Genomic DNA, 21,476 nt, shown 5'->3' on the forward strand with positions numbered 1-21,476 from the left:
TAGTGCGAATCAACTTTTATATTCAACAATGTATGAAAAAACATCTATTTTTTAAATTAATCTTCTTTTTTTTGCTTCTTAGCAGCGTCGTCCGCTGAGGGTTCTCCACAACTTTAACTGATACTTTCGGTATCAAGCAATCTAAGATGATTCTTGTTTAGGTATAGTTTTAAATAAAAAACAGTATTTAATTATGTGGGTATTTATTTCTTGGCGGAAATAAAACACTCCATATATGGATAAAGTCACGCTCCATTCAAAGAAAATCCGCTTACAAAATTGAGTTTTCTCGATATGTCCTCAAACTAGCCTTGACATCACACAAATATTTTTTTTTAATGAATCAACCTAAGAAGAGTATATTTCTTATGGCAACCACTCTGCTTCTGGATCGAGCGATTTGCCAGCTTGCGCTCGTATTTGTCCGGCAGAATCTTCTGATTTATCCGCCACTTTATGGTAGACTTCCTTCGTTTTTCCTGCGATATACTCCACGCCATCACCTGCGGAAGAATGTATTTAAGTTATACGAATTTTCCATGAAATGAAAGCCGAAACATACCGATTTTCTCTCCTGCTTTCCTGATAACTCCGGCTGCAGCTTTAGCGGAAATCGTTTCATCGTCTATCTTAATGTTGTAACCATCAGCCAGATCTCTTGGACAGTTATTTTGGTTGATCAACGATAGATCGAATGGGTCGATTTGGGCACTGGCAAGCCGCGATCTGATCTGCGCGTTTCAGAAATGGCTATTCATTCAAAGTGTTAAAAAATCGTCAGTTTTAGGTACCTTATCGATGTACATTTTATCCAAACTCCTCGTACGCGACAGGATAGTAGCTGACTGCCTTTCAACGAATTTTACGCTTTGGCATGTAAAAATCCCCGCATAAGTCTCGTAGTCGGTCAAAAATACTGTGAACGAAGACTTTCCAGCTACACCTTGAAACAAAATGCGTCTGTTAAGGTCCGAGTTGCATGCAATTGTGGTCATAGAGTAAGTAAAATTATTATTTTACTATTACTTTATTATTACTTATTTTATTTTCTCTATGATTGTGGTATGATAACGGCTTTAACTTACTTAGCGGGAAGCTGACAGTCATCCTGGCAGGAACCGCCTTATCAGGAACCTTAAGGGTTCCAGTATAGTGGTAGCCATGCTTCAAAGGGGTGAGACTCAGCAGAAAATGTTGGCTTATTTCCTCCACCTTGTATTCGCCAGGTTCATCGGTTTCCGTTATATTGTAAATTATGCAAGAACTCGCTGTGCTGGTTTTTTCAATCACATACCAAATCCCAAGCATCTAAAACAAGGCAAATAAAAGTCAGCGCAATAAGGAAAAAAAATTCCAAAAATCCAGATGTTTTTCTAAAAGCGTGTTCAAATCACTATTGATTATTTATCTCCAGTGTCTGTGTTTACATGCGGACAAATGAGAGCATCTCTGGTACGAGAAAAATAGAAATCCCTAAAAAATTCAAGTACTTAAAGATTGAAGTAAATGCAATTGGATTGATAAGAAAAATGTAAATCAAGTTTAAAAAAAGCTGTAAAAATGTGTTTTGCAAGCGTTTTGCGGCTTTCGTTCAAATATTGCCGATTATAGAGGTTTATTGGTTCAAAAGCGGCTGCGAATCTGGGGCATGAAATGAGGAAAATATTTTGTGTAGCTACATGAATACTTAAAAGCGCTGCGCTTGCAAGAATAGTCTCTCTTTGTAACAATCAGCACATATTTTGCCTACATCTGATTTTCCATATCAAAATTTATAAAACTGCCGTTCTTTGAGGCGCTAGAACCGCATAAAATATCTTTCTTTCTGGCGGTTTTTCGGTTTAATTTTATTTCAGATAAGTATTGAAACTGTTGGGGTTTCGGAGACTGAAACAGGTAACTCGAAAATCGCCCTCGATGTTGCATTTCAACTTTGAGGGAAAATCTTATAAAAAATATACAAACTATTGGAAAAACCGTAACGTGAATGAACTCGGGTACATTTTTCAAACTAGAATATGGAAGTTTCTACTTGCAGATTTGCGTAAAATCAAACCAATCAAACTAACGAGTGGCTCGCATTCGCTCATTTTAAAGAGGCTTCAATTCAAAACATACGAGTCTTCATATTAACATAAATAAATAATCTTTTCCTGCATTTATCTTAATTAATTCGTCCCGCAATTTAACTGTCTTCACTCTTACTTATACTTACTTTTCGCATATTGAAGTCAGTTTGTGGCTCGATGTTGGGACAAGCACCCAAATGATAAGAGTGCATCTCCACATTGCCAACCACCAACAAAACCCCCATTGTTGCTAATATAAATTTCCACATTATTTACTGAGTCAAACACGCAATAATAAAAACAGTTAACAAATAGCACTTCTAATCACCAGAACTGGTCGAACTGGAGTAACAACAGAACACGACTTCTGGTCAAGTGAGCGTGGTGGTTCTAACAAAGATATAAGAATACCAGTAAGAACGTCATCGAGCAGACAATTAGCTTGTTAACGATAAGAATGAGTCAGCGGTCCGTACAGACTGATTTTAATGAGTTAATGTGTTTTTAAGGGAACTGATTCATATGCAGGAGCTTTGTTCAACAACACAACAGGGGTTATCAGCCAGGACCTTTAGCGTATTTCTCGCAACGATTAAGCATTCATTTCCTATTAAATATCACTTTGCAAAGCCCTAATCTTTTCTAAGAAGCTTACGAAAATGTCCTTTTGGAATTTGTACTTTCGACAAATTTGCATTCGTTATTATTGGCTTGCCATTCTAATGCAAAATGTTCAAACACATGCATGCGGCTAAACGCGTGTTTTTCTACCGTGCCAAGCATAATATAAAAAAATCACTTAAGGAGTAAGTTTTTTTTTAATTTTGTGAATCTATTCTCAATTCTGATCGCTTGTAGAATAAGAACGAGACGTAGAAGTCACGCTTTAAATCTAATTATAATAATTGTACTTGCTACAGGAAGGGTGCGCCAAATCAAAACTTATAATTCTCATGAAACATATAAAAACAGGGTGATTCAAATTTATATTTTACATTTAAAAAATCATATAATATATATATATGTCCAAATCTTGGAAAGACAGTTCATTTCTTCTACCAACTATCGAAGAAAAACGCAACTGGTTGGTATTTCTTACCGTGTTCGAAAATACTTCCAGAAACGAAATTCAGAAAGTAGGATCAGGAGAAGTCGCTGAAATAGAGGAGAACATTTGCCTGGAATGCTTGCGAATTCTACTAAATAAATGTCTGGGAGAAGAAAGATGCTTAAACAGTGCGTGAATTGCCTCTAAATGCTCTTAAGTCTTGCTTAATCAAAAAAGACGAAACAAACAATCAAGAATTGAAAATTAAGGCAACTTCCAGTAAACATTTTCATTTTTATTTCATGCGATTGTACTGTTATAAAATAAAAATCTAAAGTAGACATCAGGAACAGTTGTTTTGCTACCTTTTGTTCAAAACCTCTATAATAAGCAAAATGCACAAGATAATCAACATCCTCAACCGCACCGAATATAATGAAAGTATTCAAACATTTCTTGAAACTTAAACACTCTGTATATTGATGACGCGGCATCTACCTCTCTAAATTTATAGGAACTTTTTAATCGATTTTATGTCGTCTTCCTAAAATTTGTGTTTCCGAAGCACTCTGTATATGGACTGTAATTTTTCATACGATAGATTCGACTTATTTTATAAGCTTCCTGCGGAAGAAGCTTTTAGAAATAGGCGAAAGATCGACAAGTGTAGATAACGACTTTTGTTAATTAATGATCCCAATCCCAAAAAACTGCACCAAACCGCCCTGTATACATTTTACAACGTAATTTTATTGGGTTGCTGCGTGTGTAAGAACACAATGCTGCCCAGATTGTCAGCTTTTGTAAACTTTTTTGCCTTTTATTTCCTTGAAGCGCATTTATTTGAAATATTTTCAGTTCCTCACCTAAGAGGAAAGTTTAGTAAAATACAATTTTGAAAAAATATGTGTTTTCAACGGATCATACAAATGGGCAGATTTTAAACGGAATGAAAAACTATTGGATAATCTAAACATTGCAAAGAAAGGAACGTTAAAGTTGTTCGGGCCCATTTTTCACAGCCTTAAAATGGAATTCTTCATACGAAAAAAGCACCAAAAACTTGCGTTAAACAGTTTTATTCTGTAAGTTTAGATTTTTGTGTTCTTACCAAAAAAAAATTTAAATCGTCGGTCAACGATACGAGCAAACAGTCGAATATGGGGCATCAAATGACTGGAAATTGAATGTAGAATTCAGAGAATTCAAGAGAATATTTGAGTGTGCCATTTACAAAACTCAAGTTCATGTCGGTTGCGCTATTACGAGACACCCTGTATACTTAATATTTTTGCTTCATTTTTATTGTCGCAAAATCAAGGACTCCAATACATATTTGTAGGTTTTGCATATCTAACCGTGTTGATGTAATTGAATGTATTTTATATTAATGGGACACCCTGTATTTAGCTCGAAAAATAATCAGAGGTACTAAATTACTGGACCAGAATCCATAATTTTACCAAACAACTGAAGCTCCTTGCAATATTTTTTTGTCTACACGAAAGCAGACACAAAACTAGGAACTAAAAAAATTTAAATTAAAAAAAAGCACATAAAAACAATGTAAATACAGCAGCGCATCCTAATTTTCACATTCATTTCCCGTATGTAGCGAAAATGGTACCCAAACTCAGATCCAAAAAACAAAAATGTATATCTTGTATATAATTTGTATATTTAATACCGAATACTGTATACATCAGTGTCTAAGTCTCACATGACATAAGCCGTTACTATGTATCTAGAAAAATATATATCGAATGGCACTTTTACAATAATGTTGTAGTATATTCACTTTACACTAAAAATTGCAAACGAATCGAAACAGCTGCAGCAAACCGGTTGAAAATCGAACCAAAACCGGCAAAATGTGTCTAAAAACAATCAATAATAAATAAACGCGTTTACTTGCATACACACATAAAGATAAAAATACAAACGGCTGAGGTCTAGCCTAAAGATGCAATACAACTAATCATATAAAACTAGATGCTAATCTACTTTTTTCTTGTAATGCAATGTAAGTAATGAACGTGATGGGAACCTTTCAATGAAATAAATAAAGATGAGTAAAAAAGGTTTCCATTATTAAAAGCTGACAGGGAGATCTTTTTAGATCACAGAGTTGACAATCGCTTAAAAACTTAAAATCTTATTGGCTAGCCTAAAGTAATTTCCTATTGTATATTATAATCGCCCAGCACGTCTGGGGACGAATAGCCAATAAGATAATATCAATTTTCAACTGTTTAAAAAACAACTTAATAAACAGTATCTGCAAGATTTGGCTTTGAGGAACATAATCTAAATAATTTCCTAAAACCTACTCACTGAATTATTAAAAACTAGACTTATTACAAATTAATTATGTGATCAAATGTTGCTTCATTGCCCCAACAAACTGAAAGGGTTGCTAAAGCAAAGCAAAACTTGGCCTTTCTGAGGTTACTATGCGAGACTATGAAAAAAATAAGTATACACTTTTTCATAATCTCTAATTATTATATCTACTATCTATACTTTTATCATATACTGCGATTGTTTCTTTTATTCATAATATCTTTACAGTAAAATATCTCTGGTTGCACCTACAACTAGTGATCTCTAACTATAAATTTCTTCGTAACTTTTATTGTTATTGTTTTTGAAAATTATACTATAGAACCTTTTTCTTTGATAAAACGCAATTAACGACCGATTGATATTCATCTAAACAATATTTGATTTAATTAGCGCGAAATCTTCAACGAGAAAAAACAATAAACTATGGTATTGTATCGTTTTGAGGTGGGAGCGGTTGTTATAAACACATAACACTGTTAAAGTAGTTAGAAAACAGTCCGACCACAAAGGCAATCTCAGTATTTCGTTTTTCAAATACCAAAAACTGTCGTAGTCAAACTGAGTTTCCATTATATCTGTAAAAACGCACTTTACATTGATAAGGCGCTACAAAAATAAATTCTCTATTGTATTTTGCTTTACATCGGCTGAAACTTTTACGTTGGGACTTGAAAACCTCGATAGGTCCGGAAGATTCACACAGAAGACCATCGACTTGATATTTTTGCATTTTTGCATTCTAAAATAACGATTAATAGCCATACTATACTGAACTATATTCTGATTTACTTATCAATGATGCCACTCAAAAATGAGTGACGACTCTTTAAACCTCCTCAAACGAAAACGTATTCATTTTTGTAGAACGCTGCTAAATTTAAAAAATAAAAAATAAAATACGTAAGTACATTAAACATGGTTCCAAACCATGAGCTTTGCAAATGAGATTTTATTTTATTTATCAGAACCTGAAACGATTATTTTCTAATCACAAACCGCTAAAAATACTATTTTTTCTTGACTTTGTGAGCAACGAAATACAATGTTTTGTGGAACAAACACGCCCGTACTTAGTTAAGCAACAAATAAATATCAGTCTTAAAAGACTTTGACTAGTCTTATGATGCTGAAGTAATATGAATGACAATGAAATGAAAACAAAAAAATCAATAGGATGCATGCGTATGTTGTATAAAACTATCTCTGTATATCTAAGTGGTTTTCATTTAAATGAAAGGCCCTAATTTTATTTGTAATGAATATTAGCTATGGAGACATTTTTTAATATCATAAACAGCAAATGGAAGCGTCTGTTACTTTTTCATGTCTCTACGTGAAAATTGGAATCGAATACACTCAATGGGGTGAAAATATAACTGACTGTAATCCATATAGAAACATTTTTTGCTTCAATTAGGTTGGGTGATACGAGTGAGATATTTTCTGTCTAATGTCTACGAATTAATTAATGTTTCAGTTTGATGAGATAACTAGGAAAAATGGATTAAGAAAAAATTGAGCAAACACATTAAAAATATACATAAACCTAGGTGGTATACGTTAAGTGATGTGATCGAATGGCAGCCGAAACCAGCCATTTAGAGGAACTAAACATAACGCCTAACAAAAACCTTACAAAAGACTAGCACTGTTTCCAAAAGTGAGATTCCGTTTCCGTTTTGTATTATTCGAGTTCGCTTTGGTTTGAAACGTGTTTAAAAGTTCAGACAAAAGCGCTCTTAGTAACCGTTAAATATAACACCGCTTATCTACTCATCGCCATCTTTTTTCTAGCTGGTTTAAATACTTACAACTTTCTACAACTAATACACATTATGTCGACAGAATAGGCTTTACGAGAGCTTACTGGAAAAATTGCACCAGGGACGCTAAATTAAATAGACACAAAACATTGTTGAAAAACATGAAATATTATGAAAGTTAGGTCATCATAGCACTGATTATATCAACTGTCTTAGCATATAATAAATGCATTAATTACTCTTTCATAAGATAACATTTCATCTTTCTTAAACAGAAAATGTGAATACCGGCAAACAATCAATGTAAGTATATAAAAATGTGTCCTTTAGATGTTCAAGACATACACACAAATACAGGCTGTTAAAAACTGTAAGACGCTAGTGATGGGATAAAACATTTAAAATAACGCTTAATATTTGTCAAGAGTTGATATTTTCCATGCTGATTGTCAATTTTTCTTCTTCGATTTCCACAAAAATAAACTGACTATAGCCATCATGCGGTTCTGAATTAGTAGCCGTTGATTTTCTAACGCCCTGTATATGCGTGAAAATAATCTAACCGCCCAGTCTTACAGGCACAAAAAAGATAATACTATCGAATAATGCATCCAGTCAAAAAAACGTAGATGCAAACAAGTACACTAACTAGAAAAAAATATGTACACGCCACGAAGACAAAAAGGTTCAAACAAAATAACAATTTAGATATAATATGGCACTAATTAAATACGCAAATTTTATTCCAGAATTGTTCATGAAGTTATGCGATTGAAGAAGTGTATCCTGATTAGATCAACATTGTTCATTGGTGTTCATTTAAATGATTGGCACAATAAGACCAGGAAATATTTATAAAAATTGAAAAAGGGACGACAAAGATAACAATGGAGCAATAATTCATTTTTCTCAAGACTTTGAAGGGAAATTAAAAATTTTGTAGTTTAAAACAGTTAAAGATAATAATAAAACAATGACACAATATTCTCCAACCAAAGACGACTTACTTTGTAATGAAGGGTGTATGTTAACATGCTCTAATAAATACAAAGTTAGTCTTATTTGGCCCAATCGCCCGTTTTCAGTTATGTACCTGTGACAAATGTTGAAGCAAATTTCACAAATAATTACAAACTTAAACCACTAATTTGGTGGCGAAATATTGATAATGTATTTTCAATTTTCAATTTATAGTCACGACAAAATTATTCAAGTTCAGTCAATTCATTCAATTAAGTTAATTAAATTAATTCACTATTGAAAAAGGACAAAACAAAATTTGGGCAATTTCGAAACTTTTGTATACAAAAAAACCTACTCGTTTTGAATTTTAGCTCAAATCACCCAATTTTTCAAGACACCCAACCCAACAATTCTTAAAAAGAGCTTTTTAAATTTTATTCATTATCATATTTCTATTGAGAAATGATTGAAATTGAAAATGCAACATTAAAGCCAAATCAAAATTAACCCATTACCCTTTTAATTCCATTTATTACGGGGATTTCACTTTCAGATAGAATTAAACGAGTAGCTAACCAATGCAATATTAGAGCTATCTTCAAAACTGAAAATTAAATGAAAGGAAAAATGTATTTATTGATCAAAAGTTAAAAAAATGAGAAGTGTTTGTCTATTTTTTTAGTACGCTTTAAGAAGCACTGTTTTCAAAGTTGATTTTGTAAATCAAGCAAAATTTTAAAGCTTTTAACGAATATGCGAAATACCATAAGTAGAGTAATAGTAAGTAGCAGTAAGTAGAAGAAGTAAATAGTATCAATTACAAAATGGAAAAGACAGACAATAGGAAACAATTTTAAATGAAATATTCATTTGAGCCCAACTCTCAGATGTCTCCAATTCAATAATGGTAAAATGTAAAATTTCTTCCTGCCCCTCTTATCTTTCCAACAACCTAATTAGAACTTTAATTTATTCCAGAAATATAAACTTTTGGAACCGTAAATGATGCCTTTTGTAAGACACACTTCCCCAAAGCGCTGAAACCCCATAAAACTACCTCTTAAAGTCTATGCTACCTGTACTGTACATCGTGCTCATTTCTTGTTCAACCTTACGATAACGTATCCCTATTTAAGTTTTTGAACGCCCAATTGTGGAAGCTTATAGTGAACGATGTGATAAGGAGGTCCAACCGGACTACTGGGAGAACCGTAAGAAGCCATTACGGGCAAGGGCGCCATTCCCATTGATGGGGCGCAAGACCGTCCACGTTTTCTCCGAGGAAGAATACCCTGAAAGCAAGGAAAAACAATTTAAAAAACGTGGAAAATTATCAAAAATTGTTTTATAAAAGTCTGGTGCATTTTCTCCATCTTACCTTTCGCGCCATGTAGAACCTGATGGTTGAAATTGGTATATTGAATTGATCGGATACAGTCTGGAACGTTTGGCCTCTGGTTATACATTCAGCTGCTCGCCGCAGTTCCTCATCGGAACGTCTTATTCGTTTATTAACTGAATCTGGAAGCAGATTATTGTTCAAAGTGCGAAACTTAAGTCATCAATGAATAAGCCTCTTACTCATGTTTTGTCCTGATGATCCATCGTACTGGCAAGAAACATTGGCAATAGCAAAACTATCAGCAGTCTGAGACAAATCCCCCGTATTCACCGGGCCATCTTCCTCCATTAGCTCCTGATCCATCAAAGACTCGCCATCTCCTTCGAAATAACTTTCTTCCTCTCCTTCTTCTAAATCTTCTAAACATAAAACAAATTTGCACTATGCTCAAATTACAAATAAAATAAATACTACCTTTAATTTGCAACATGCCATCGTTACTGTCACACTCAGATGAAGATGGAGCCCCGCCACATTCCGAACTCACATCCACAGCAGCAGCATTTACTTCTTTCTTCACGACGCCTTCGCTTTTGGGCATGGTTACTTGACTTGGAAGAGGCTGGTTGTCTTTGTGCGTCGAAGAAGAAGCAGATGGCACGGCTGCTCGAACCTGGAAACGTTCAGATATGAGTCTTTGCTGCTGATTCTTCGCAGGATTTCGTACCGGGTTTTGCGGTGTCGACGTATTGATATTGGAACTTTTACTGGGACTAAAATAGGGGGGTTGCAACAGTTGATCGTTTCCACTCAAGCCGCGAATTTGCAAGCTTTCGGCGGATTTCAACAGCGATGGAAGATCGTCCTGAGCCACGTTCACTTCGCCTTTGTACATAAAATCCACCAACGATTGCATTTCTTGGAACCTTAAACAGATCAAAATTGTTACGTACTTACTGATGAAGATCCAGGTGTAAACCTGATTAATGTATACATAGAAATTTGCTTACTTCATATCCTTTAAATAGATAATCGGGTGCTTGCAGGGGATGGTCAGAAGTAACTTTTCGAAATACGTGGAACACGCCGATAATACTACTTTGTGGCATTTTAGCATGCTGCTTTCGCAGGCTAGAGTTACATCTACGAAGTGGCCCGATAGAAGAAGTTTCGGAAATGCTGACTGCAAATTCGATGGGTAACTGTTCCACCTGTGGAATTAATCATAAAGCATTAATTAATGAAGCTCAAGGGCACTTTTGGCAGGACTTTTCTGGCTTACCTTACACAAAACTGTTGTGGACTCGCGGTCTCCATGCCTCAGTTGAATGCACCTTTTCTTAAAAACTGATAGGCGGCAAACAAGTGATATTCACAAAAAACTAATGAACTAGACGGATCTTTATCTGAGTATGGCCTGCCAAATCTGGAAACAAAAGCAAATTGTTAATTCAGACTTGCAGAGAGGCAAGTTAGGAATTGTGTATTTATCACAAAAAAACTTTTCAACTACGTTATTCAAGCGATTTTCAATTTAGCGTTGAAACTATGTGATGCCCACTCATTGCGAATGATTTTTTTACCGAATTGTTAAAAATAATCCACTGACTGCCTTGAAGAAAACATTTTTGAGACCACGTTATTTGATACATGTTATTCACTACTTACTTATAGGCAGGGTTAGTCGCTTTGCCTGAACCGAGATTGAGGAGTTTTCATGCAAGACTATTTGAAGAAGAAATGTGCCATAAAGTCCCTTCTCAGAATGTTATAAAGAGATATTTCCAACTTTTTTGCTAGGTTTCTAGGAACATTAAATAATAAACAAACTCCTAGATTAATTTTACCTTTGCTAGAAAAACAACCAATTCCCTATCCTCAAACTCGCAACATTGACTAAACTAACTAACTAAACAGAACTAGCCATGAATAAAGACTGAAACTAGCCCTAAACATTTGTTTGTTAAATATTACCTTCATTGTTATTTACAGGTAAGACCTAAACATATGGGTTCTATTGGCAACCCACGATTTTATGAAAGCAGGTAAAATGCGACCTTTGCAATGTTCGAATCCTTAGTTACTAAGCCCTGGAAGATTTTGCTTCAGCCTCATAATGTGAGTAGCACGAGAATATTATCAATGTTGAATAATTTACATATTAATTATCGCTTTATAACGCATAAACAAATATTTTCAGACTAATTAACCATTAGCTTGAATGCAGTGAACAACAACAATATAAAGAAACTGGACTGAAAAATAATCAGACACTGAGCACTTTTAAATTAATTGATAATCCACACAACCAACCGATGTTGTAATAAAATAAACGAATCCCAAAACCTTGTTGTATATTTAACGCAAATAACAGTACTGACGTACTTGAATTTTTAAATAAATCAAAATATTTTAAAAATAAAACCGACAATTTGTGCTATTTGCCAAAAAATCGCGCTAACTAGAACAAATAAAAACATAAGACCTATACGAATGACGCCGTTGAACGGTGATATTATCGACGAAAGAATAATTCACTACTAATTTCCTGCTTAATTAAAATTAGTAGTTAAAAGTTTTCTACGTGTTTAGCAAATTTTGGGGTTTAGTCCTGTAATACCTGCCTTTCAGCTCTTGGGCGATCATCAGATAAACTGTGGACAAATTCGGTCTTTGAGAGACAGTATCTGCCCTAAACCGCATTAAACACTCACACAATTACGCATACCTGAAAGCTTTTTAGATCGAGAACAGAGCTGAAAAGATATTCGTGTAAATGTTGAATTTTTCCCGAAAATTTGACAAAGGTTTGTTATTTTCCCCAAATTCCATGCCATTTTCACCGTTAGGAGGCGAGGATTTCTACGAGGTTATGAATGAATAGACATGCTAGTCTTTTGATCCACAAGAATTGAAAATTGGTGCCTTCTTAGGTCGGAAACAATCCATTAGCTCAAAAGACGGGTAATGCAGAGACGGTCCGAGGAATTGAAATTTAATTTTTTGTCAAGATCGAAAATAGAGTAAAACACGTCAAGACACAGAAATGTATGGTTTTCAGTGGGAATATTACATAAAGACAAGAAAAAAATTACAGGATGAATAACTTGAATATCGGAAACTGACATTTGCAGATTTTTTGTAAGCTCATTTTCGGATGGAATTTTTCATCAATTTGATAATTCAAGTTATAATAGGTACAACAGTTGATCTGATTTTTTTCGGAACTTCTTCGTTAACATTTTAGCCTCATTGGATCGGTTAAAAAGGTCAATATTTGGACGAAAAATTAAAAATCGCCAGTAGCTGGCTTAATACTAACTTTACGGGAAAAGTGAATAATATCCTTTATCAGCACATTGACTCGCTCTATTTTTTGGTATTCTCAGAATTTTACAATTATTTTGGTTTTGGCAATATAAAAAAATTAAAGAAGTGTTTTTTATTTTTTTCGAAAACTGTTTATCTCGAACTCTACCTTATCGTCCTAAAACTTTGAATTTTTCGTTTCGCTCAAAAATATTTAATTTCTTGAGTGACCATTGGATGTACGCAAAATGTTACCCCATATAACAGCATTCAATTGATAAAGCTCAAAAATTACTTTCTTTACACGTTAGCTTGAGAGGCAAGACAATAAATTGTCAAAGAAAATGTAACAAAAATTCATTAATTTTTTTGCTCATACAGGGTGTTCCACCGAGAACCACCGCGATCGATATGTGGCAAACTATACAGGGTGTCCCGTAAGCATATGATCAAAAGGATACTGCGATATTCTTTGCGTCAAAAGAAGACACTCTGACCTAACTTTTATTAACAAAAAATGTCTGGCTCCTCTGCTATTGATGGTCAAAGTTCTTCAAAAAATGTATCTTTTTTGAATATCGGGAGAATGGTACGATGTATTTTGGTAAAACTCGCTGTGAATGTGTTCTTATGTAAGACTCATATTTTAATGAAACAATCGAGTTTATCCGTTTTGGACAAGTGGTGAATTCTTGAATGTCGTGGTACAAAAACTACCAGAACTTTTTATTTGGTAGATGAAATCAACTCATTTTTTTGGTTGAGGCACTGATCGCAATTCACAATTTTGCGCTCTTTGTAAAATCTTGTACCAGTCATAGTTTTTGTAAACATTTTTTTTCTGTTTTCTTGCCACTTAACAATGTTATACATTAACTGCAAATATCGTGATACGAGGCATAAATTAATTGTCAATTGATAATGCATATTTTCACTTAATGTGTAACATTGTTAAGTGGTAAGAAAACAGACATATTTTTTGCGCAAAAACTATGAATGCTACAAGATTTTACAAAGAGCGCAAAATTGTAAATTGCGATCAGTGCCTCAACCAAAAAAAATGAGTTGATTTCATCTACCAAATAAAGTTCTGGTAGTTTTTGTACCACGACACTCAAGAATTCGCCACTTATCCAAAATGGCTGACCTCGATTGTTTCATCAAAATGTGAGTCTTACATAAGAACAAATTCACAGCGAGTTTCACCAAAATACATAGTGCCATTCTCCCGATATTTCAAAAAAGATACATTTTTGAAGAACTTTGACCATCAATAGTAGAGGAGCCAGACATTTTTTGTCAATAAAAGTTAGGTGAGATCGTCTGCTTTTGATCCAGAGAATATCGCAGTACGCTTCTGATCATGTGCTTACGGGACACCCTGTATGTAATTAGGAGAAATTTGAAAATTGGACAGTATACCGAAGTCATTGGGGGCAAGCGATCTAAAATATTTTCAAGATTAGACTTGGAAGTTAATTCTAGCGAAACTAAGTAGATAATAACTTGCGTTTTTTACGTACTACGTACTGAAATAACACCCTGCATGGGAAAACTAGTGTCGCACTACGTAGTTAAAATAAGTTACTTGCTATGGAGTTACCTACCAAAAGACAGCGATTTTCACCAAAACGTTTCAAATAGTAGAGAGTCTTGGAAGACACAACGAGTGTATAAATTATTAAAAATATTAACAATTTTCGGCGCTTTCAACTAAAATGATGAGCGGCATATAAGCAAGACGATATTTTTAAAACAGTTGTAGGCATGTGCGTTAACGACAATAAAAATAATGCGGTGAATCATGGGAACAATCCCACCTCAGATTCGCGATAAATCAACAAAATTATTGCTAAAATCGATAGAGCAAACCCCCCCTGTTTTAAGACCAACCACGCGATGGCCGTCTTGGGTTTCGTAATTTTCGCCATTGATGCAAATTTCCCTCACCCTAGCAACAAAATATATATTTGGAGTGGAAAATCGATAAAAAAATTCGAGGATGAAACTTGCAATAATTTAAGAAAACAACTGCGGAAGACAAAAAAAAGGGGCACCAGTGAAACAGTCCATCTCGTTCTAACGCGTGGTGGTAGATGTAGATGGAAACCGCGTGCACCAATCAATTTCATCAAAACATCTGAAAACCGGCAAAAGAAAAAAAAACCTCCGCAACATAACCTCGCTGGGAGAAGATCCTCAAATTGTGGGGAATTTCGCACAAATGAGAAATTTGTTGTCCAACCGGCGGCGGTGGAATGTAAAAATAACAATTGATAAAATTAGCTTGGGTACCTGGTGGATGGAGGCTTCTTAAACAAATACCTTGAAAACTACATTTCAGTTGAAATTGTATTATTGGAACACACAAACAATAGCTAGAAAAAGATTGCGAGAATTAAAAGGCAAATTTCGATGAAAGCCAGCTACGCCATATTGGCTAACCCTTAAATAAAGGCATTGAAAAAATATGCAATAAAAACAACATTCGCTGCTTTGTTTATGTAAAATGATCAATGAAAACCAACACAGATCCTTGTACTTACATGGCGGTCACATCGAACACATTTTCTACCCTTAAATATACGCACAAATGCCTGAAAATGATCGATAAAAACTTTAATGCAAAAAGGTTCACTTAAATAATTATATTGCCAAGGCGAATCAAGCTACGACTCAAGCTTGCGACAATGCACGCTTAAGACCGCACGTGAGACCCACGTAAGAAATCGGCCGTAGGTCGCAGCACAGTGCGGCAAGGTGTAATATTTACCAACGCTGTCCTAGGGGGTGTAGATAGACCGTGCCATTCAGAAAACATAAACAACTCAATTACAGGGGCAAAATCCCTATTGACTTACTGGTTTTTGGTAAAAAACTGATCACTGCACACTTAAAAAACACCGAGAAACCGTAATTTTTCCGTTAAACTAAAATGTTGCAACAAATCTAAATATAATATTTATATATAGATCCCCGCCATTTGCAATTTGTGCCGGCTTGGTACAGTCGACGGTATAAACATTTACGCGGGCCTTGAGGCAAACCGAATAACAAAATCAAGCAAAAAAGCCCCTCGCGGACAAACAAAGCGAGTTTCTGTGCCTTCGACCAAATAAAACAAGTCCAAATTAGGTAGAAATAAAATTAAATCCGTCGTTGCCACTGCGAAACGCAACGCAGATCCGAATGTGAAAAAGGCATGTGCAAAGGTTTATTCAAACAGTTTGATGGCTCGGACTGTACACGGTAAACAAATGCCAACAAGGGCTGTGCCGAGAAAAGATTATAACGTAAAACTGGGGTGGCTGGAAATCGCCTTCCGAAATGTTTTTAAATTCGGCTGCACTTAAAAATTGCCGATCGATCCCGCAAATATCGCACGCATTTCTCTTTACCGAACACTTTCAAATTTTCAACGTAACTAGAGAAGGATTTTATGTATTAATGTTGTTAAAAGAGGCGCTTCGGGAATTAAAAGTTAAAAATAGATTTTTAATAATAAACATTCCTGTAGACCCTCGCTAGAAGAGGCAAGTTAAAAATATAATAGGTACCGCCGACTACTGATTTATTGGCCGTTTGCATTTTAATTGAATTTGACAAAAACGAGCCATTTAAAGGAGGCCTTGATTATTGCATAACACGTCATTTCTGCCCGGAAATTTCCAAAACACAGCTATTTTTCGAATATTTGCATTCTTTCGTTCCCGCAAATCAAAACGCGCATAAATAACTCAACCGGGCCACATTTGTTATTAAAATAGGGGAATCCAGAGCAAAACAGCACCTAATTCACCCCATTCAAGCTAGTTTTTCAAAATCGCAATTTCTTTTTGCCAACTGGGAATTTTTTCAATAATGCCGTGTCTACCGGGTGGTTGTCAACTAGTTTCCGAAAAAATGTTCGTTTTTTATATATTAATTTTATTGAAAAAAAATACTAATAGGCAAGAACCAAATGTGAAAATGTGTTTGAGTTTCCAACTTTAAGAAAAAATAAAATTAAAACACGAAAACTCTGGAAATGGGGATGCAGTTTAGGGGGTTGAAAACGGTTTTTTTTGCGATTTGCTGGGAACCGTGACTTTCTAGCGGCAAACATTCAATACAAAACTTGTAGATAATGACAAAAATTACAATTTTTGTAAATTACATTTTTTGACTTAACCTCAAATTAACAGTGAAAATAGCAAAAACAACTTTTTCAGTACTTTTTCTCGCCCATTAATGATTTAATTTACATGAAAATTTGTTAAAGTATGTCTATTTTGGTGTTAAATGAAGCATGATTTTTTCGTAATTCAGGAGACGACTAGCTTTCGAATTATGTACATTTTTCGAAAAAACTACCCTTAACTTCCACGAATAATTGCCTCGAACCTTCATTGTATTTCAAAAGTGTATAAGTGGTCATTTTAATCGTTGTAATGTCTAATTTAAAAACATGTGACTTGGTGGCTTATTTATATCGTTAACCCGCTTAAAATTGCGAAAAACTGGAGTCTCTGAATCATGATTTTTTCAATATCAATCATTTCAATGATTTTCAATTGTCTTTGTAAATTATTTCTGTAGAATTCAAATTTCCAATAAATGAAATGGAAAAAATAGCCCCTTCATTACAATGCATTTTGCAATTATCCTCGTTTTTGCATGAAAAAAAATCACGGAATTATGTCACATTATTTGAGGATAAGTATATAATTCAGAAGGAATGTATCGAAAAAAGGCGAAATTTGTGTCCATATCCAAAGTACAAGCTTTGTAGATTTTTGTCCAAACCCGCCACTTACAAAGAAACATTTCGAATGTTTTTTATGGCTCTGAAAGATACAGGACGTTTTAACTAAGTCGAAAAATAGCCCAAAAAAACTAAGTTTTTTATTAAAAAAAATTGTGCATAATTTGAACCGAAAATGCATAAATTAATTTTTTTCCGTCAACTTCGAGTTTTTTTCAATAGTCAAAATGTATTTTTAAATTTGTTTTTGCCCGTTTTAATTGTTGTTGTTATACCGATTTAATTAAATCTGGTACTCAAATTACAAAATTGTTTTTTTTAAACTGAAAGGTACCTCATTTTAATAAAACACAAAATATTTTTTATTATGGAAATAAAAGTAATAAAATTGAAATCTATTTAGAATAAATTGCGAAATAAATTAAATGAAAACATGGTACGAAAATTTCAAAATTGCTTATTTTACAATACAAATTTTTTAAATTTTCCTCAATTTTCTAATTTAAAGTTTCAATCCGCTAAATAACCAAAAGTTAAGAAAAATTGCACCTACCATTGAGATGAATCTAAATATTCCATTGCCAAAAGCCTCGAAACCATGAAGAAAAACCTCCAAAATGTACACTTCACATTTGCATTGTAATTTCTTCGTAAAATAACACAAAAAGTCAAAGAAAACTCTTTTCTAACCGGAAAATGCGCAACTACGTGCAGGCCTTTCCACTTGCCAATCTAGAATATAACTGACCGATGAAATTATGGGATTTAAAAGCTGGTAACTTGATAAAGAGAATATTGACTATAAAACCTTTTATAATTACAAGAATCTCATTAATGCCAACCTAAATTGTATACCCTTTGTACACAATTTAGATTAGAACTATATAATAGACAGGGTGTTCAGTAAGCACATAATCAATAAAGGTACTGCGGCATTCTTGGGTTCAAAAGACGATGATCTGCAATAACTTTTCTTAAGAAAAAATCGAATTTTTGAAAACAAGTTTTTGAAATATTGGGAGAATGATCCAATGGATTTTTATGAAACTCGCTGTGAATTTGGTCTTATGTAAGACTCATATTTTCATTCAATTCTGGTAATTTCTTGAGTACCTTGGTACAAAAGCTCCCAGAATTTTTTTATTTGGCCACTGGCATTTTGTTTGAGTCGGTGCACTAAGTATTTCTTGACATTTTTGTGCTCTTTGTAAAATCTGGTAGTACTCATAGTTTTTGCGCAAACAACGTTTTTCTGTTTCCTTGCTATTCAACAACTTCAGCCATTACCGTACTCTTTTTTGAGCATGTGCATACGGGACACCCTGCATAAACAGGCGGATTTTATTAATAGATTGGCAAATAATTCGTATCTTCTTATGAGTTATTAATGTTTTTCTAAATACTTTATCTAAATGGGACCGGTTTATAAGTCTGGTTTTGCTAACCGCTTATCTTGCTAAACCCAGATTAGAGACATGCAAAGCAAATAAAAGAATTGAAAAAAAAAACACAAGTTCTAATTGTCTATATTAATACATATTTAGAAAATTATAATCAGCTTGCTTGCTCCTTTACAGGGTGTCACCACGAAGGTCCTCGATCATGATACAAACAAACAATTTCGCAGATTTAACATATGAAACACCCAGTAAATCACTGTAGTACAATTCGATTCTAAAATATTCTGAACAAGTTTTGTATACAGAGTGCATCAAAAGTTATATGACGGACTTTCAGCGGTAGAAAGCGTATCGTGAAAAATACCCCGTAACTACGGAATCAGTTAGATCGATCGGCCAAATAGCCAAAGTCGAGCTCATCTTCAAGACCTAGAAGCTCCAAAAGATGCAACTCTTCACAGAAGATAAAATACGAAAAAAAAGAAGTTCGACTGGATTTCAAATTAAATCCGCGAAGATTTGCATTTATTATTATCCAAAAACGTTCTTCATGTAAAAACCTACATTAATGTGTTAATTTGGTTAACACTCTTAGAACTAAACAGTAAACCTAGATAAACTGTACAAACTTAACAGCAAAAATATATTAATTACCTACTTCAAACACCGAATGTAATAACCGGGTGCAAATCTGAGCTTCTTTCTAGAAATAAAAAACATTCACGTGTAACAGCTTGTTAAAAACGTTGACTCTCAAAGTTCTAGCTTACCGCACAATCTTCGATGTTATCTTCACAGTAGCGGAGATAATTCCGCAGGACGTCTTCAAAATGATGCCTTGGATGTTTGCATTCAGTTAACGCGGTTGCATTTGCTTCAACTAGCGAGTCCAGTAACGTTAAAACATACTCATGACTAGGCTGTCGTTCTTTGGATATCAGATTAATCAATTTTGGGACATAATCCAGAAAAACCAAGCGACCTAACAAATACTTCCGTTAGTAAAAGTCAAAATTAGCCAATTTTTCAAAGTTTACTTTTGAAATCCGGTTGTGAATCGCAGAGATTCGTCAGAAGAAATGTCGCCTTGGTGTTCAGTTTATCATCACCCCGATCCAGGGCCTTCAGGAGAATCATTGGGCCATTGTAATGAATAAATTGCCCAAACCCTTCTTCGCTATGCCGAATAATCGCTGTTAAGCCAAATATAAAACGCATTAAAATCAACTAGCAAAATTTATTTTTATGCATCTTACCACTGAGAGCGTACAAAGCTTTAACAGCCACATGGACATCTTCATCGTCTTCAATCATCTTTAGCAATTTGGGCACAAATTCATTATCCAGGACAACTTGCTGACAATAAGGATTGTGCTGGCATAAAACAGCTAACAGTTCACAACCTGCCGCTCTCAGCTTAGTGTAATTGGATTTTAAACACGGATATAACACCAAGAAGCCACCAATTTTGTGAAAGTCTGTACGGAAAAAAAATTGATTTTGCAACATACAATTGCAATTCTGAATTGTTTTACACTCAAGAGAGTCCAAAACAATTAAATAAATTGTAAAAAGTGTATGACTTACCGCATGCTGTATCAATATCATCAACATAGTCCAAAATCGTTTCCACCGCACTCTCATACTGAGAAATATCATCCGTAGGTTGGATTTTGTCAACATTTTGAAGAATCTCAATTTGCTTCCTCAGTAGATCAATCACATCAACAGTCATGGATTTCAGAGCACTTTCCAACCATTTCCTTCTCTGAAGAGCAATGGGAGTGTTCTATTAAGCATCTTCACTCAACTACTAACAACACGCTTTACCTCTTCATCCATGGGAAGAAGTTGAGTGTCATTGGGGGCATCTTCCGATCGCGTTGCTTCCATGCAAAACTTAAGCAGACCTTGCAGATTGGTAGGTTGTCTAGGCTGGACTCCATCTGGTTTCCGAAAGAAACTCAGTTATTGTATTTCCTTCAGAACCGACGTAGCTGGATACTCACTTGGTGTTGGAACAGGCACAAGGGCCCCAGCAACTTCTGGTTTTCGTTCAATTCCTGGCATATTGACCACGTTAAGTTTAAACACTGGATTGACTGATTCAGACGTGCCGAAGTTTATTTTTTATAAACGAATAAGTTTTAAACTGGAATTTACCAGAAGAAAATAAACAAGGTTAGACCACCCAGTGTCAATTTCCTAGACCACAGATCGCAGAGGTTACTCTGTGATCTGTGTTCTAAACAACCATCACTCATGATACAATAAATACATTCATTGTATCATTGTATCATGACCATCACTAATGCACTATACCCTTTGAATATAAAAAGAAATAAAATGAATATTCAAAGATCATTCAGGATATTTCAGCCGTTTCGATACAAATACGACATCCAATAAGGAAACCCGTATACTTAAGGAAATGTACGTTTCAATGAATAGAAGCAGAGATAAGTACTTGTAGTAGTTTGTTTTGATTAACG

At 34.5% G+C, this 21,476-nt stretch overlaps 3 protein-coding genes across 7 annotated transcripts; all 3 read right to left on the reverse strand.

Moving 5' to 3' along the window:
- Window positions 1-186: 186 nt before the first annotated feature.
- Window positions 187-2,521, reverse strand: LOC109546847 (apolipoprotein D). The gene is made up of 5 exons (XM_019917990.2): window positions 2,216-2,521; window positions 1,086-1,308; window positions 792-943; window positions 563-731; window positions 187-503 (listed from the first exon to the last, which is right to left on the reverse strand). Exons 1-5 carry the CDS (start codon window positions 2,336-2,338, stop codon window positions 367-369), a joined length of 804 nt encoding a protein of 267 aa, XP_019773549.1. The 5' UTR covers window positions 2,339-2,521; the 3' UTR covers window positions 187-366.
- A 5,965-nt stretch (window positions 2,522-8,486) lies between these two features.
- Window positions 8,487-16,263, reverse strand: LOC109546854 (protein tramtrack, beta isoform). 5 transcript variants are annotated; one of them, XM_019917998.2, is made up of 8 exons: window positions 15,702-16,263; window positions 10,814-10,957; window positions 10,542-10,742; window positions 10,259-10,457; window positions 10,006-10,204; window positions 9,771-9,950; window positions 9,568-9,710; window positions 8,487-9,481 (listed from the first exon to the last, which is right to left on the reverse strand). In XM_019917998.2, the coding sequence occupies exons 2-8, from the start codon at window positions 10,846-10,848 to the stop codon at window positions 9,317-9,319; spliced, it is 1,122 nt and encodes a 373-aa protein (XP_019773557.1). In that variant the 5' UTR covers window positions 10,849-10,957; window positions 15,702-16,263; the 3' UTR covers window positions 8,487-9,316. The 5 variants fall into 5 exon arrangements, with proteins under 5 accessions (XP_019773557.1, XP_019773558.1, XP_019773556.1 ...); XM_019917999.2 differs by lacking the exon at window positions 15,702-16,263 and adding an exon at window positions 15,387-15,591 and having other exon boundaries at window positions 9,771-9,947; XM_019917997.2 differs by lacking the exon at window positions 15,702-16,263 and adding an exon at window positions 15,387-15,584.
- Window positions 16,264-19,094: 2,831 nt separating this feature from the next.
- Window positions 19,095-21,204, reverse strand: LOC109546833 (hsp70-binding protein 1). Its single transcript, XM_019917970.2, has 7 exons — window positions 20,994-21,204; window positions 20,815-20,930; window positions 20,572-20,752; window positions 20,241-20,462; window positions 20,022-20,177; window positions 19,755-19,966; window positions 19,095-19,687 (listed from the first exon to the last, which is right to left on the reverse strand). Exons 1-7 carry the CDS (start codon window positions 21,052-21,054, stop codon window positions 19,631-19,633), a joined length of 1,005 nt encoding a protein of 334 aa, XP_019773529.1. The 5' UTR covers window positions 21,055-21,204; the 3' UTR covers window positions 19,095-19,630.
- Window positions 21,205-21,476: the final 272 nt, after the last annotated feature.

This window comes from Dendroctonus ponderosae, unplaced genomic scaffold, assembly GCF_020466585.1.
Source record: "Dendroctonus ponderosae isolate FM_Combo_2020 unplaced genomic scaffold, Dpon_F_20191213v2 Dpon_F_20191213_4, whole genome shotgun sequence".
NCBI lineage: Eukaryota > Metazoa > Arthropoda > Insecta > Coleoptera > Curculionidae > Dendroctonus > Dendroctonus ponderosae.

Coding starts and splice junctions, on each gene's coding strand:
- LOC109546847 (XM_019917990.2), bottom strand. CDS start 2,338: ATGTGGAAATTTATATTAGCAACAATGGGGGTTTTGTTGGTGGTTGGC. Junction 1,309..2,215: donor CTGACTTCAATATGCGAAAA/GTAAGTATAAGT, acceptor GCCTTGTTTTAG/ATGCTTGGGATTTGGTATGT. Junction 732..791: donor ATAAAATGTACATCGATAAG/GTACCTAAAACT, acceptor TGAAACGCGCAG/ATCAGATCGCGGCTTGCCAG.
- LOC109546854 (XM_019917998.2), bottom strand. CDS start 10,848: ATGGAGACCGCGAGTCCACAACAGTTTTGTGTAAG. Junction 9,951..10,005: donor TGGCATGTTGCAAATTAAAG/GTAGTATTTATT, acceptor TTTTATGTTTAG/AAGATTTAGAAGAAGGAGAG. Junction 9,482..9,567: donor GGTTCTACATGGCGCGAAAG/GTAAGATGGAGA, acceptor CCTTGCTTTCAG/GGTATTCTTCCTCGGAGAAA.
- LOC109546833 (XM_019917970.2), bottom strand. CDS start 21,054: ATGCCAGGAATTGAACGAAAACCAGAAGTTGCTGGGGCCCTTGTGCCT. Junction 20,931..20,993: donor TGTGCCTGTTCCAACACCAA/GTGAGTATCCAG, acceptor TTCGGAAACCAG/ATGGAGTCCAGCCTAGACAA. Junction 19,967..20,021: donor TTCACAACCGGATTTCAAAA/GTAAACTTTGAA, acceptor AGTATTTGTTAG/GTCGCTTGGTTTTTCTGGAT.